Source organism: Gordionus sp. m RMFG-2023, chromosome 2, assembly GCF_954871325.1.
Source record: "Gordionus sp. m RMFG-2023 chromosome 2, tfGorSpeb1-WG-v2, whole genome shotgun sequence".
NCBI classification, from domain to species: domain Eukaryota; kingdom Metazoa; phylum Nematomorpha; class Gordioida; order Chordodea; family Parachordodidae; genus Gordionus; species Gordionus sp. m RMFG-2023.
In genome coordinates, this window is record NC_088776.1 from 33263050 (window position 1) to 33280436 (window position 17387).

The 17387-nt window shown below is 27.5% G+C and overlaps 1 protein-coding gene and 1 long non-coding RNA gene across 3 annotated transcripts in view; one reads left to right on the forward strand and one right to left on the reverse strand.

Moving 5' to 3' along the window:
- LOC135925205 (sodium-dependent proline transporter-like) overlaps window positions 1-15448 on the reverse strand; it is a 30421-nt gene extending 14973 nt beyond the window's left edge. For both annotated transcript variants that reach the window (XM_065460418.1, XM_065460419.1), the window contains exons 1-2: window positions 15348-15448; window positions 15059-15304 (exon numbers count right to left, since the gene is read on the reverse strand). In XM_065460418.1, the coding sequence (XP_065316490.1) occupies window positions 15059-15269 (211 nt within the window). In that variant the 5' untranslated portion in view covers window positions 15270-15304; window positions 15348-15448. The remainder of the gene's footprint in view (window positions 1-15058; window positions 15305-15347) is intronic.
- On the forward strand, window positions 7741-8076 carry LOC135925207 (uncharacterized). The gene is made up of 3 exons (XR_010571580.1): window positions 7741-7815; window positions 7861-7929; window positions 7975-8076. It is a non-coding gene; the product is annotated as an uncharacterized LOC135925207 (long non-coding RNA).
- Window positions 15449-17387: the final 1939 nt, after the last annotated feature.

The window sequence follows — 17387 nt, forward strand, 5'->3', positions numbered from 1 at the left end:
AAACAGCTTCAGGTAGAGCTAAAGATATCCAAGCTGTCAATGCCGAATTTAAAAGGTTATCTTTAGGGTGATAAAAGAAGATATCATAGCGTTGTTCATCAAATGTGATGCCAAAAGTGAAGAAAAAGACATAAGATTTAAAGGATATAAATCCAAACCACCCATTTTAGAGGGTAATTGTGAGAAGCCCCAGTTAAAATCTTCCAATTTAATTTAAAATATTTTCTAATAAACTTCTAAAGAATTCATGAAAACGATTAATAATTTCATTAGTTAAAAATAAGGAAGAGGATCTAAAAATATGTAAATTCTTTGGTAAAAATAAATGTTTTAAAAGAAAAAAAACTTTGGTGTGAAGGTATTTCTTTTAAAATTTTAAGTCCTAATAAGTCTTTCATGAACACCTCACAGTTGGAAAAACTGCTTAAAGGTGAACCAAGAAGATTAATTTCATTTTCTTTAATGATTTAAAACCCCTGAACTTCGAGGGCATGTGAATATAAAAAGCATATTTCAGATATAGCTTTATTTAGAGTAAGTCCTATGTTTAGAAAATTCTGCTCTATATAATCTATCGCTGTTAAAATATTTTTTGAAGGTCCGCAGATGGTGCCATCATCCAGATACCATATGTTTATGTCTAGGTTAAAAAGGGTTTTTAAAGAATGAATTAGGTTAGGTATGCCTAAGCTAAATAAGAGAGGGCCCAAAGGGTCATCTTGTTGTATACCCTCATCAGAAGGAATTGTATATTCCTCATTTGAAAGGCGTTCTACGGACATATGACTGTTCAATAAATTTTGCGTAAACTGGAAATTTTTCATCAAAAATGTTCAAAAATACTTCTGGGTAAAGATTAAAGGCATTTTTAAAATCCAGTTTAAAGACTACGGCGTATGGAGGAGGATCTTCGATACATATACGAAGAGAGTGGGAGGCTATTTCGCATCCCTCTTTAGTACCAAATCCTAGTTGATATGTTTAGAATGATGCGCTTAGATTATCTTAGCTATTAGTCTCCTAAAAAAAGAGCATGTTGCAATCGGTCGAACCCCACCATCAGGCTTAGATAGTACAATTAATATTATATCCAAGATGATTTGGTGAACTTGACTAGGTAAATCTTTGTTCAATATATTTTCGCGCATTACCAATGAAATTACAAATGAATCTTAAATAAGATTTTGAGTTAATTAAACATTGGAAATAAGAGGGGCAAAACCTTCAATTCCCCCTGTTAATTATTAAAAGATAAAACAGTTTTAATAAGTTCTTTCTTGCCTATTTCGATATCTCTTTCCATGTTATTTTTTAATATCTTTTTTTAATACTGTTTAAATTTTTTCTAATTTATTTTAAAAAATTCTTGAGCCCTAAAAACCCTTAATTTTTAAAAAAAGTTCGAAATGTTCTGATTTAGGTTATAGCCCTGATAATAACAATTAGAGACCTTCGTGGGCCAGGCCGGCCCACGGCCGGGCTTGGCCTAATTATAAATTTTCTAGCGGGCCTGGGCCGGGCTTGAGTCCGTTGGAAATTTTTGCAATAGGGCTTGGACCGGGCTTGGGCCTAAATTTTTAAATTCAAATTTAGCTTATTTTAAGGATATTTAATAGGACAAATATAACAAATCATTCTGATTTTATTAGTGTTATTTATCAAACTTCCTGTACACCTTAGGAGAGTATATATTTTTTAAATCGGAAATTTGTATAATTTTACATAACTTAACACAACGGCCTGGGCACGAAACAGCGATAAAAGAAACAGCGAAAATCAGGGAATATTCCCAAAAATGTTCCCAAATATGGCCAACATTTTCGATATGACATATATTTTCCCAAGCGTTAAATTCAAAGCAAAATCCCAACAGTAGCAGAAAATTTAAAAACAATTGTTAGACGTAGACAAATAGATATTTAAGTACACTTTTTATAATATTTGAAAATAAAATTTTAATTAGAAAACTCAAAAAGGACATAATTTCATAAACTATAAAGGTTATGAATATATACACCATAAAAAATCATAAGTATGAGAAACATGATATATCTTGCAAATCAAATCAAGGTACATAAATATCATAATCAAATTATTGCAAAAAGATTTTCTTTTAGAGTTTTATATTTATTGTAATAAATGTAATTTAGATGCAAGTTTAATTGAAAATTGCAAATAATGTATAATATTCCTTTAAACAATTAATCAAATAAATCTATCCATACAATTACAATGTAAATATTCCATTCACTTTTAATTTACATATTATTTATAAATATTGTTGAGATGTATTTTATATGAATTTTTAATAAAGTATTTATTCTGTTTCTATATGGTTGAGTTATTATAATATTATATATTATCCAGTGCAAATATAAATGATATCCTTCTATGGAAAGTATAAATAGTTAAGATAAATTGTGAATGTAAATGAGTTATTATTTAAAATATAAATAATTAAAAAACCCTTCATTTAAAATGAGTAAATTTTTATAAGGTAGAAAGTGCTTGGCATGCTTTTAAAATTAAATTTAAAAAGATTAGAAAATTATCCATTAACCCTTAAATACTCTGGTGATTATTTTTATCATTTATTCTGATTTTCACTTATTCTGAAAGTAAGTATAATAAAATTTATAATGTAATATCATTTTTCATATACCATAATAAAAATGTTGATATAAATGATACAAGAAATCCTGAAATTATAATATTTTATAATATGACTAAAGGTAAGTTAGATATGGTGTATTGAATGACAAAAAATGATTCAATTTTAAGCAGGTCTTACACACTTCTAAACATAATATATTAATTCCCATGATATAGCAAACATAAAAATATTCATTTTAAGAAGTAATTATATATATAAAATATCAATGTAACTTATTAAACCATATTTAGAAGTACAACAAAAATGATCAGATTATCCTGACTTTTGAAGGAATCTATATGTAATCAATGACATATAATTTATACCAAAATATTAAATACAAAAGGAGATATATATTTGAAAATTAATTACTGTATGCTATGTATAATTTTGGTATATATTTAGCAATATTATTGTATTATAAATGGTCTACGCTATGATAAAAATATTGAATATTGTTTTACATAAATATATTTTATATTAGGCGTATTAGGCAATAATTTTGGAAAAAAATTAATACATATTTATTGCTCTAGATTAAATAATTTTATATAAATCTTTTTATAATATCTTTAAAAAATTAATATTAATCATAATATATTTAATTAAAAATATAATAAATATTTACTATATCAAAATATATAAGATAATAGCATTATTATTAATATTTTAACAATATATATTATTTAAATTTATGACTTTTTTAGTGGAGTCATACATAAATGGGAACATTTTTTATTTTTCGCTATTTTGGTTTTCGCTGTTTCGTACCGAATTTAACACAACTGGTTTAGAGTGTATAGCTACTATAGGTAATAAATATTATTTATATTTTGAGGAAAATTACATAATATACTCTTTTTTCTGAACTAATTTATTTTTTTATGTTTTTTTTTATATATGGGATGGGTATTATATGACTTTCTCCTTTGTAATAAATTGTAGTATTTTTAATTTTTTTTTAAAATATAATGAATAAAAATCAAGAAATAGTTAAAAAATTACATTCTCAAGAATACAAATTATTAGCAAACAAGGTCTGGGATTCTTTTAGTATAATAATAGACAATCATAATAATAAAATCGGATATGTCCAATGCAAATAAAGTAGGATCATCCCATTTATCAAGACATAAATGTAAACCAAATCCTATAATTAAATTATCTTCTTTTTATCCAATTAAAAATGATAAAACTCATATACAAATGAAAAAAAGGAAGTTATCAATAGATGTGTAAAATTTTGTGCTGTGGATATTCGCCCATTCAATGTATAGCTGGTAAAGGCTTTAAACATTTAGCACAATATTTTATTGAAGTTGGTTCAAAGAAGGGTTTGATTGATGTTGAAAATATTTTGCCAAGTCCTATAACTATATCAAGGCATATGAATGATATTTCTCAAAATTTGCACAAAAAAATATTCCCAGAAATATATATGCTTTAATAAATTCTTTTTGTAGTGCAACAATTGATTTATACACAGATGACTTCAAAAAGTACACATATATAACATTAACTCTTCACTAAATAATTAAATGGAAATTAATAAAACGTGTTTTGTTTACTTCTCTTTTTTTAGAAGATAAAAAAACAAGTGAAAATATACACAAAGAACTTGTTTCTAATTTTGCTAAACTTGGATATGCTTCTGATGCATTTTATAAAATCACATTCATCACTGATCAAGATAGCAATTTGATAAAGGCTTTAGAACCATATAAACGGTTAAACTGTTCTGCTCATCTCATTAACACTATTCTAAATAGGGCTGTGCCGATCCACATATTTTTCACCGATCCGATCCGATATTGGTTCAAAGCCGATCCGATACCGATCCGATATTTATATTAATTTTTCACCACCCCTCTTTGAACCAAATGTAATTAATAAATCAATATTTTTTATGCATAATTTAATTTTTTTATTTCAACAATAATTTAAAAAAAAATATATAATAATATATCCATTTTATGTTGGTTTATAAAATTGTAATATTTAATATATAAAATTATAATATATTAGATTTTTTTTAATAAATATAAGAGCCTCTAGATTTTCAGGCGATAGGCTTCTACGATGAGGACTATCAATATCCCCTGCCGTACTGAAGGCAGACTCAGATAGACACTTGTTGCTGGAGGAGCCAAAAATTTACGTGCAAGTGTTGATAAAGTTGGATATTTTACAGTATTAACTCTCCAATATTCAAGTGGATTCACTGGGGATATAATATCAATATCATCAATGTTATTCGAGTTTTCTAAATAAATAACACAAATATAAAATTAGCATAATCGTGGGTTTCATACAAACCCAATCTTTTGTTGATTTTGAAAAATCACCCAAACAAATGGGTCAATCATAGCCCAACCAAGCAATATTTAAATTAATATGAAAAATATGTTGTTATACTTTCTATATATAAAGATTCTTTTAAATATTCCTTGATTTCTATTAGGTATGGCAGGTCATCATTTACATTACTATCGATTTCATTTATTACTAGTTTTTCTTTGATTTTCAATTTATAAGCATCCCTTAAATTAAATTTGCATTTTTTAATGTTATGTGGAACATTTTTCTCATTGTCATTACCTAAGTTAACAATAAAATCTAAATTTATTTTAAAAAATATAAAACCTGGCGAATCTTTATTAGAAATTGGAAGTTGAACATTATCATCACCTTTAAAAAAAGACTCACATGCAGTCCTGAGCTTTTCTATGTATGATATGTTTTTTGGCAAAAAGAAATCCTTATATCGAGGATCAAGTAATGTTGCGACAACATAATTGTCATCATCATAAATATCAAAAAACCGAGTTGTTAATTAATTATTAGTGGTATTCTTCATAGTCTGCACACCTCTATCTGTGTCCCCATTAATTGTTAATTCACTTCAGAATTTCAACAAAGGGTATAACATTGCTAATTGAACATGATTCCGTACTTATTTCTTTTGTTACTCTCTGAATTGGTTCAAGAACATCAATTACCCTTTCTGCTAATTCCCACTCATATAATGAGAGATTTCCCAAATTAGGATTATCGATAATGAACAGCTGTACCGCCCTTTTTTGTTCTATCAATCTTTCGAGCATATAATAGGTAGAATCCCAACGGGTGGGCACATCCTGGATTAATTTGTGCTGGGCTAAACTTAATCGAATTTGGATTTCTTTTAGACAATTTTGTGCAATAGAAGAATGTTTAAAGTGTCCTACTATTTTTCTAACCCGGGCAAGCATGTCAATAATAGATCTCTGTGATAAAATTGCTGCCTGTGCAACCAATTGCAAACTATGTGCAAAACACGAAACCCTTTGAAATTTCCCATTTTTCATGGCCAAAGTTATATTGGGTGCATTATCTCTAATGATTAGGTGTATTTTATTTTTCGTTATACCCCAATAATTAATAATTTCTCTAAAATTTGAGCAATATTTATTGCTGTATGCGACTCATTAAATGTTTTAACATTTAGAACTCTATTAATTTGTTGAAAATTTTGGTTTATATAGTGGCATGTTAATGAGATGTGAGAATCGCCACCTGAATTTCTAGTCCATATATCTACCGTAAAGGATAAAAAAGAATCGTCAACCAAAATTTCTTTACGAATTTTTTCGGAGTTTTTCATATATATCCGGAATAACTCCTTGCGAAAAATACTTTCTATTGGGAATTTTGTAATTTGGACATAAATGATGTAAAAGCCTTTTAAAGCCTATATCCTCCAAGATAGAAATCGGCTGGTGGTCACACGCTATCATTTCCCCTATAAATTTAGAAATTATTATTAATTTAGGATCAGAATGTTTCCAAATATTAGTTTTATTAAGAATGGCTGATATTGTTGGCTGACTTTCAGGGCTCTTTTTTTTAAATTTGATTTGTTTTTTCTAATATTTCTCGTTCTTTTTGTGTTAGCTCTTCGAATTCCTTTTGATGGCAACGCTTCAGATGTTTCCTAATGTTAGTTGTATTGAACGAATTTTTCAGTATTCCTCTAGGTGAAATTAGAATTCCGCAGATGACGCATTTTGCAAAATTACCTTCATCTTTATCAAAATATTTCCATAATTCAGAAACCATATTTAAAATAATTTTTATTTAAAGTATAAATAATAAAATTGGTGTTATTTTTTTAAAAAATTAAAAATAAATAAAACTTTGGGTGTTCCTTTCTATTTTTATAAAAAAACTTGTAAAATCTATTTAAAAAAATAAATAACATTTGCATTGTTTAAAAAAAAATTATTTCTAAAATATTATTAATGTAAAATAGAAACTCGAAAAAATTTATTTTTTTTTTAAATATTTAAAAAAAAATTTTTTTATTAAAAAATAATAATTCAAAGTTTCATTACTCAAAAGTTTTATAAGAATTGCATTTTTAGAAAAAGGATCGGATCGGATCGGGTTTTTTACAGGTATCGGGCCGATCCGATATTTTTGAAAAACGCCAAATATTGGGACCGATTCGATCCGATATTTAATATCGGCACAGCCCTAATTCTAAAAATACTTTTTCTCCAAAATATATGCAAATATATACACCCTTATTATATAACCTTATTCTTCAATGTAAATCACTAACAAGATTTTTTAAGCAAAGTGGATTAAATAAGAGTTTATCAGTTTACCAAGATATCTTAACAAGGTGGAATTCGAAATTAAAATGTTTAAAAGTATTTATGAACAATATGAAGAAATTTTAGATTGTTTACAGAAAAGAAATATGGAGGATTAGCTTAATTCTATTGATAAAAATGGGTTGAAATCATTAATAGACATGTTGACCCCATATGATCAGGCAACCAAGGAGCTGGAGGGAGATAGAAGTCCTACATTATTTAAAGTTTTATTAATTTATAAAACATTGGAAAAGTTACCAGTGTCTGATATTTTATACGAAGCGTATCAAAATAATAGTGAAATTAGAAAGTTAAAATTAAGAGCAAAGGAATTTTTAATATCAAAATTCCAAATAAATATTTTACACAAAATCGCTAAATTTTTAAATCCTAAATTCCGCCAGTTAAAAATGCTTACTTTGGAAGAAGCACTTGAAGTAAAAAATAGTACAAGGGCTTATTCAGATCATCATCCAATTCCTATATATGATCTAGATGAAGCAAATATCCCTAGAGCTTCAAGTAACATATATTTTATAAATATCTTTATCTATATAATATTTTTAGATACTTCAGAACTGGGTGAAGTGCATGCGCATGTTCCTATTCCTACTTCGAGGATTACTAGAGCTACCAGTAATTTATTCTTTATAAATCTTTTTAGCTATATAATATTTTTAGCTTCATCCTCATTATTGGATATGTCTTCATGGCAGGATGATACAATACTTCATAATGAGACGGATACTGATGAGAATAATTTATATATGGATATTCAGCTAAATGAAGAGGATATCAACTATGATGACTGCATCCTAGATTGATGGAAGAAGCATGAAAAAATCTTGCCAACAAAAAAATTCATGCAATTCCAGCATATAATGTTTCCAGTGAACGGAATTTCAGTACTATTGGAAGGGTTATTGAAGAAAGAAGAACAAATTTAAATAACGAAATTGTAGATAATATATTATTTTTAAATGATAATTTGAAAATATAAATTAAAATTTTGTTTATATCATTTATTAATATTATATATATATATATATTATTACTAAATAAAATATTATATTTCTATTAGTATTACTTCAGCATAAGTTAAGTATACATAAAATAATTTTATGGGCTTGGGAAATTTTTTAAATATTATAGCAGGCTTGGGAATTTTTTTAAATATTAAAAACGGGCCGTGCCGGGCCTGGACTTAAAAATTTTTTTACGATGGGCCTGGGCCGGGCTTGGTCCTAAAATAGGCCCATGAAGGTCTCTAATAAGAATAAGTAAGCCCATCAATAACGACTTAAATAATATTATTTAATAATATTAATTAGAGACCTGCGGACCGTATTTTATCTTTTTTTAATATACCCGGGTCGGGCCTAAAAAACTTATTTGAATACCCAGGCCGGGCTAGACTTAGCATTTTTTTTAAATACTCGGACCATATATTTTAAAACCGAATATTTTAGATTGCCATTATTAGCTATAAAAATTAAAAATAAATGTAATATATTTTTAAAAAATCAGGGCCGAGCTTGAAAATATAAAACCAGGGTCGAGGCGAAAAAATTTTTATAAAAAATCCGCGCCTGGCCGTGCAATGTAGATCTCTGTTATTAATACTGGAAAATCTTATTATTTTTATTCTAAAATAAATAAAAAATATATTCCTTTTTAAAAAAAATTACAATAACTAAAAAACCCATAGATATAATGTAACTAAATAAAAAAGGTTAAAAATCTATAATGTAAATAAGAACCGCAACATTATTATTTTAAAGAATTATTAATATATACAAAAGGACCTTTATTTCATATGGAATTACCGCATATAAAAATGAATTTTAAAATGAAAACATTATTTTCTATAAGTTTCTATCTATTTAAATCGGTTTATAAAATAAATTTTAAAATTAGGAGTTCGTGAATACAATGCATCTATCGATAGAAAAATGTAGGCCAATAAGCCTTACCATTTATTTTATTTTTAAGCCAATAAAATTAGAAATATATCTGCTTTTAATTATAGACAATAAATTATTCAGGCAAAATAAAATATAAGCACTAACATTAATTACTTTGGGGTAAAGAAATAATTTTGTAGGTATTTTAAATTTTTGGTAAATTGGTTTTAAGTTTTTTATTGATATGGGCAGTATTTGGCAGTTTAATAATAATGTTAAATATTTTATTATTGGCAGGTTATTAATAAATTTTCAAGTTTTCTATTCTTTAAGAAGCTTTCAATATGGTTTATGACTAGGTATATTATTTAGAGATCTGCAAAAGTAGGCCAGGCCCGTACCCAGCCCGAGTCTTGTCCGAATGGGCTTCGGGAAGGGCTCAGGCCTAATTTTTTTTTAAATCGGGTTTGGGCCGGGTCTAATATTTTTAAATAAAATTCGGGCCGGGTCAGGTCGGGCCTTGGAAATTTTTTTAAATATTTAAATATAGGAAGGAGGTCATAATTTAAAAAAAACAACAAACATAATTACCATACAAATTTTAATATTACATGCTCTTCTTCAGTTTACCCGAGGTAATTTTCCAATTCTCGTGTTAATTTCATTCCAAAGTGTTTATGGATAATAAGAAATCTTATGACTGCTACATTTTTATTTCACACAAAGGGCTTTCCTACCCTATAAGGTAATAAATGAACTTAAATATATAATTTATCATACGATTATCTATATGAATACAAAAATGAAAATTCCAATTTGGTTTCAAAAAAGAGCTAATCAGAAAACATTAATACATCATCATTTTAACACAGTAGTTTTAGCAGCAATATTATTTTAATATCTTCCAAAATTTATATCCATCAAAAAGATTCAGGAATTATTAATTTTACATCATCATTTTATCACAGTAGTTTTAGCAGCAATATTATTCTTATATCTTCCAAAATTATATATTCTTTTTACCCTATGAAATACAATTTTTTCAAAATCCTTACAGCTCTTAATGGCCTTAATATTAATAAGCAATTGAATTATTTATCACTTAATTAAAAAAACCCTTAAAAACTAATTTGATAAATCTGATTAATAAACATTCAAATATTTAATATCTGAGTACAAAATAATTATCCAAAATTCAAAAACTCAAATCAGATTCATAAACCAAAACTTGGCAATAATAAGACTCTCAAATTATAATAAGGAGCTATAAAATTATGACTTTAAAGAAAAGGCTACATATATTAAGGCAAAATTATGTTTCTGACTTAAATAAACAAATACCTTAAATATCAATCCTTCCCATCATCATTACCATGAAAGGAATCTGTCCAACTTGCCATAAATTAATAAATATAAAAAAGGATGGCCATCTTTACAAACATGGCCCTACAACCCTCCCTTGCTCAGGCTCTAACACACTTTGCACAAAACTTATAGAACCCCCAATAAATACCAAACACATACAAGTAAATAACAAATCACTAGAAGAATTTATCTTTATTAATAAATCACCAACAATTAAGCACATCCCAACCAGTGTTAACTACCTTATCACAGACCATCTCACCAAATTATTTGATAATATTAACTCAGATTTGTCAAACACAAATCATTGGAATAATCTTTTCACTTTCCCTTTTAAATGTCTCTCAATCCCAAAAGATAAAAAATCTATTTCACTACCTAACATTATAAAAGACAGACTTAAAAATGTAGATTACTTAACACCTCTTGAACACATCAAATATCCCAATAATTCCAATGAAAGTTTCATTAAAACCTGTGACAAAATTTCCAAAAATATAAATGAAGGTGACGTCTGCGGAGCCCAAAAATTAATCTCCTCACAATCAAAACTAGCCCCATCTAATGATGCGACTCTTGAAAACCTAAAATCTCTCCATCCACGAGCTTCTTATACTAGCTTACCAAATCCTCCGCCAAATATTCCTCCTCTCACAATATCAAACCAAGATATACGTGACACTATAAACGAATTTAATAAATTTTCAGCAGCAGGTCCTGACGGCTATAGACCTTCCTACTTCCAAACATTCCTAAAATCTCCCAATTCAAATAGTTTTTTTAACTCACTTACATCCTTCCTCAATAATATAATCACTAGAGATATCCCCACATTAGCTCATCAAATAATATTTGGAGCTAACTTGATTGCATTTGAAAAGCCGAAAGGTGGTATCCGCCCAATAGCTATCGGTTCTTTCTTCAGACGCCTGATTACTAAAATCATCGCAAAAAAAAAAAAACCCTTACTCATTCCCTGCTTGGCAATTACCAATTAGGATGCGGAACAAAAGGAGGCGTAGATATAGCCTCTCACTGTCTCCGAATCTACCTACAACATCCTCCTTTAAACTCCGTTCTTTGCAAAATTGTTTTCAAAAACGCCTTCAATACTATATCCCGTTCCTCTGCTCTCGAATCGTTTTACGATAATCTCCCCCAATACTCGCGCATAGTTGACATTTGCTATTCCAATAGCACTCCCCTCATTTTCAATGGTTACGTTATATACTCAGAAGAGGGTGTTCAGCAGGGCGACCCCCTAGGCCCTATACTTTTCTGCTTAGCCATCCATAATATGATGAAAGATCTCAAATCTGATTTTGATCTAGACCTTAATTTATGGTACCTAGACGATGGCACTCTCTGCGGTAACCAACACCAAATAAACAAAGCCCTCTTCCACCTCGAAAGAGAATGCCCCAAAATAGGCCTAGAATTAAACAAAACCAAAACAGAAATCTACATACTCAACCCCGAGATTCCCCTAGATTCATTTAAAGATTACAATATTATCGAAATCGACGATATCCAACTCTTGGGCTCCCCACTACTAAATAATAAAATCTCGGAAAAAACTATCGATAAAACCTTCTTCGAGTTGCAAAACTTGGAAAAGTTCATCAATCATATCCCATCGCACCAACTTTTTTATCTATTAAAAAAGTGCCTATATTTACCTAAAATCTCACACCTCTTCCACTCATCCTCCTCATTTACCTCCTCAGAATTTTTCACCAAGCATAATATTCGCTTAAAGACCTTAATGGAAAGGATCCTTAATCTTCCACTATCAGACTTTAATTGGCACCTTGCTCAATTACCCGCTAAACTAGGCGGTATCGACCTAATCCCCTTAGAATTACTCTCCCTATCTCTTTTTATCTCTAATCGCCTTTCGCTCAATTCCGCGATCTCATCTTTTATAACTCCCAATGACGATCTCTTAACAGTAGCAATCGAAAAATGGAATCTACTAACCCCAGACGGTCAAACATTCCCAACCGAAATTTCTAATAAATCAATCTTGGAACCCCTTATAAAGAAACTTCAAAATAATCTTAACCCCTCTGATATTAGCGATATTCAACTACTTCAATTAAACGATAAATATGGCGGATATGAATGGCTCGAGGCACTTCCTAGCCTAACCCTTGATAATCTCTTAACCAATGACCAACTGAGAGTTACCATAGGATTCAGACTAGGATGCTCGCTAACACATTCACACACTTGCCACCTTTGCAACCTACCCGTACAACCAAACGCAAGACACGGCCTAAACTGCTCCCGTAGCCAAGGTCGCCACCTCCGGCATAAAGCAATATATAAAATCATCCATAATGCTCTCAATAAAGCTAAAATTCCTAACATTCTAGAACCTACAAACCTCTCTCTACAAGATGGCCTCAGACCTGACGGTCTAACCTGCATCCCTTGGTCCAATGGGAAATCCCTAATCTGGGACGCTACCTGTGTCTCTTCCTTTCCCTCATCAATTAATTCAAATCCTCTTACTAATGGCGAAAATAAAAAAATCAATAAATACTCAATATTAAATAATTTTATTTTTCAACCCATAGTCATCTCAACTAATGGTAATTTCTCCCAATCAACATATTCTTTTTTAAAAATTTTAGCACGTAAAATTTTTAACATAACAAACGAAAAACGCGAGTCAACCTTCCTAAAACAAAAAATATAATTAGAAATTTTTAAACATAATTATACATGTTTTTTAGGTACTTTTTTACTCTAAGCTCTTTTTAGAGCCATCGATATTTTAAAATTTACACTCATTTTTAATATATGACTTGTTATATTAGATATATTTTATTATTGTAATTTTATATAATATTTTCTTACAAAAAAAAAAAAAATAAAAAGTAGCTCAACAATTTAATATTGAATTTTTTATGTAAAATAAAAATATTTGATTTTATTTATGGAACTAGACGCCATAACATGTTTTTTATTTTGAGTAATTATAAAAATTAATTTCTACATTTAAATAAGTTTGGGCCGGGCCGGCAAAACTTTTTAGAAAATGTTTCGGGTTTGGACCAGGCCAGCATAACTTTTAAAAAAAATCGGGCCGGGCTTGAAAAATTAAGCCCGATGCAGATTACTAATTATTAACTATTATTTCTTATAAAACAATTTAAAAGTTTTAAACATTATAAATAAGCAGAATTTGGTTTCTTTTTATGTATAAAAATTAAAAACAATGATTTAGCAGTCTGATCCAATTTTTTGTCATGTATTTAAATATTTTTTAATTTTAAATGATCCTAAAATTTTCATACTAAAAATCATGACATTATCCTTAAAAACAAACAAAATAATTTAATATTACATAATTTTATATGATATTGTGTATAAATTTTCATACTGGAATCAGGACTATTATCCTTATAGGATCAAAAAATAATTTAACATTACATATTTTTTATAAACTATATTGGGAAATATTATTAAAATTAAATGAAAAAAGCTGTATTCTATAAATACAGTAAACTTGTCTAGTTTGGTGGCAACTCCCTAATATAATCAATTTTGTTCTAATTGAATTCCTATTAACTATTATTAGAAAGTAAAAATACTTGATAATTTGGGCAACTATCTAAGTTGGGGAAAAATCTTTGTCCCAACTGTGCCCAAATTAGACATATTTTACCATATTTTTAAAATTGAAACTTTATTTTGAGAAATGTTGGTATTTATACTACCTTTATACTGCAATCCCTATAATTTTAAACTCATTCTATATCTCATTGGGGTGAAGAAATATTAAATTTGAACCTTCTCGTAAAAATTACAATCCAATAAATTTAAGCATTGCTACATTCGTTCCCTAACAAATAATTGACATATTTAAAAATATTTTAAAATGTCTTATATAATTTATTTTAAGAATGGATAAATATTATTTTGATAGTTAATTTATTGTAGTATTGTCATTCTTTCATGCTCCCTTTTCTGACTTATGGGATACTTCATTAGGTAATGTATAAATATTACATCTAACAGCTAGTACTGTTAGGTATTCATAATAAGGTATATGAACAATTTTATTTTTAATAAAAAAACCTTAAATTTTAACCAAAAAATAATAATTTATCAAACCTAATGTATAAATAAAAAAATTTGCAATAAAAAGTTTACATTTTTAATATAAAAATCATGTTTTAGATTATTAAATTCCTTATTCTTGAATTTAAGGTAGAAAACAAATATTTTAACATGGCCTTCTCCTATTTATTTATTTTTATGTTATTGTTAATATTATCATGTTTTTTAACATAAATTTGATAATAACTATTATTAATAAATAAATATTGGTAAAATATATTGGAATTCCAGAAATATTCTTAAACATAAAAAACAAATGAAACCTTAGTTATTACAAGTAATTCTCTGTATTAGCCAGAGAATCATATTTTTTCTGATACATTAAATTTCTTAAAAGTTGAAAATATCAATACTATTTTTATTACCTCCTCCATTATCATAACATTTGAAGGGAAATCTCCATATATTGCTATATCCAGTAGCACATCCTAAACATGATAAAAGAAACTCCATTCTATGCCCCCATGAGCCTCTTTCTTGAATTACATTTTCATTTTCAATTTTCAAACTGTCTATTGATTCATTAATAGATGTCATTTCAGTGAAAGCATCGACATTGTCCCCTACCTCTTTCATTTAAATTTTGAGGTATACAAAACCATATGGGTCATCTATTTCGAACAAATAATATCGTATCGTCATATTATAATTTACGCCTGAGGTCTATCTTGTTATATTTGACAGCATATGATTCGGGGCTTAAATATTACCACAGCTGATTTTGCGACAAAAAAAAGAAAAATGGTGAATACAAACTAGACATTTTTAACATTTTAATTTTAATTATTAAAATATTTATATAATAAGACAATATTTAACTAATAATTTAATTATTTATAAAATTAAAACCTATTTATAAATTTATTAGTATTAATATAATTAAAAAAAATTAAAATGATAATTTATGTAATATTAATATGATGTCCTAATAATATTTAATTATATATACAAGGTAATAATTATATATAAAATATTTAAATATATATAAAGTAATATTTATTTATATTAATATGAAAATAATATTTAGATATATGGTAATCATCTATATACTAATTTTTTTAATATAAATGACTTCAGTTAATACCAGAATATAAATAATCTTATATCACGTTGACGTGTCAGGTATAAAAGATAAGTTAAAGATTTAATTATGACGTAATATAATAAAAAATTTTATATTTTGCATATTTGACAAAAATATTTATTTCTAATGTGTGTTGCTTTGTCTACCACCTTTCTCTCTTCTCTTGTTAGTATGTCATCAAATCTCATTGCATGAATTAGAAATCTGAATCTTTTAAGAGGCATCGTTACTCTAAATATGTCAATTCCAAACCCATCAGATTTCCATAAATCAGACATATTTTGATTTAAATTTAAAAATTCCAGCTAAATAAAGAATTCCCAATAATGCTTTGAATTCAGTTATATCAACTTCTTTTGTAGAACTTTCATATTGATTATAATTTTGACTTACAATTTTAATTTTTTGGTTGGTATGATAAATTATCTCTTCAATCATTTTTGGTGTTATGAACAAGTCAAAACATTAGCTAATTTTAAAGAGAAATATACTATGATAAATGATTTTATATTTACCTAAATAATACTTAAGCTTATTATCTGTTTCAGCTAATATATCTTCTTCTTCATCTAATTCAGATTGTGTATCATGATCACTATCATACATAAAATCTTCATCCTCACTATTAATTATATTATCCAAATTACCTCAAAAAAAAATATTACATTTATATATTTTATATTTACTTTCAGAATCTGCAAAAATCATAGTATATGATATAAATAATTTAAAAAGTTTGTTGGAGAAAATAAACATAAAATAACTCCATCAGAAAAAATATTTGTGTTTTCAATTTCATATATCTCATTCAAAATATGTTATATTCAAATTTCGTTTTAATAAATTTTATAATATAGTGGTATATATTTATAATTATAAAAGTTTTAAAAAAAAATTTAAAAAAAAATTACGAATTTACTCCGGTGGGGTCTCACAAACCCCAAGCAGTCACAAAATGCTTATATGTTAAAAACTACTCAACCAAAATATGTGAAATTTGGAATATAGATTCTAAGATATATTTGATGAAGCTACTGAAGAATCCAGATCATGATAATTAACCGTTTTTATGCAATATCATTTCCAGCATGCCTGGGGTTTCCTCCACCCCACCGGAATATTGAAGGGTTAAAGAAAATACCAATAATTTTAATGCTGGCACATCTAAAATTAAAAAATTTTTCGACACTATAACCGAACAAAATCAAACGCAACTTGACAGTGCTTTGGCATTGGCTATTTTTATGTCAAATTGCCCTTTTAATTTAGTTGAAAATAAATATTTCATCAATTTTTTAAAATTAATGCGTCCAGCTTATAAAATTCCTTCTAGACATGCAATTAGTAAAACATTACTAGATTTTGAATACATTAAAGTGAAAAATATTATTAACAATAAATTCAATAATTTAAAAGATTTTACTCTCATAAGCGATGGCTAGACAAATATTCGCGGAGAGTCCATTATTAATTTTATAATAATGACTCCAGAACTAATTTTTTTTAAATCCATTGACACAGGTTCCAGTGCTCACACTAGTGAATATATCGCATCTGAGTTGATCAAGGTAATAGAAGAAATTGGTTGTCAAAAATTTATCTCACTAGTA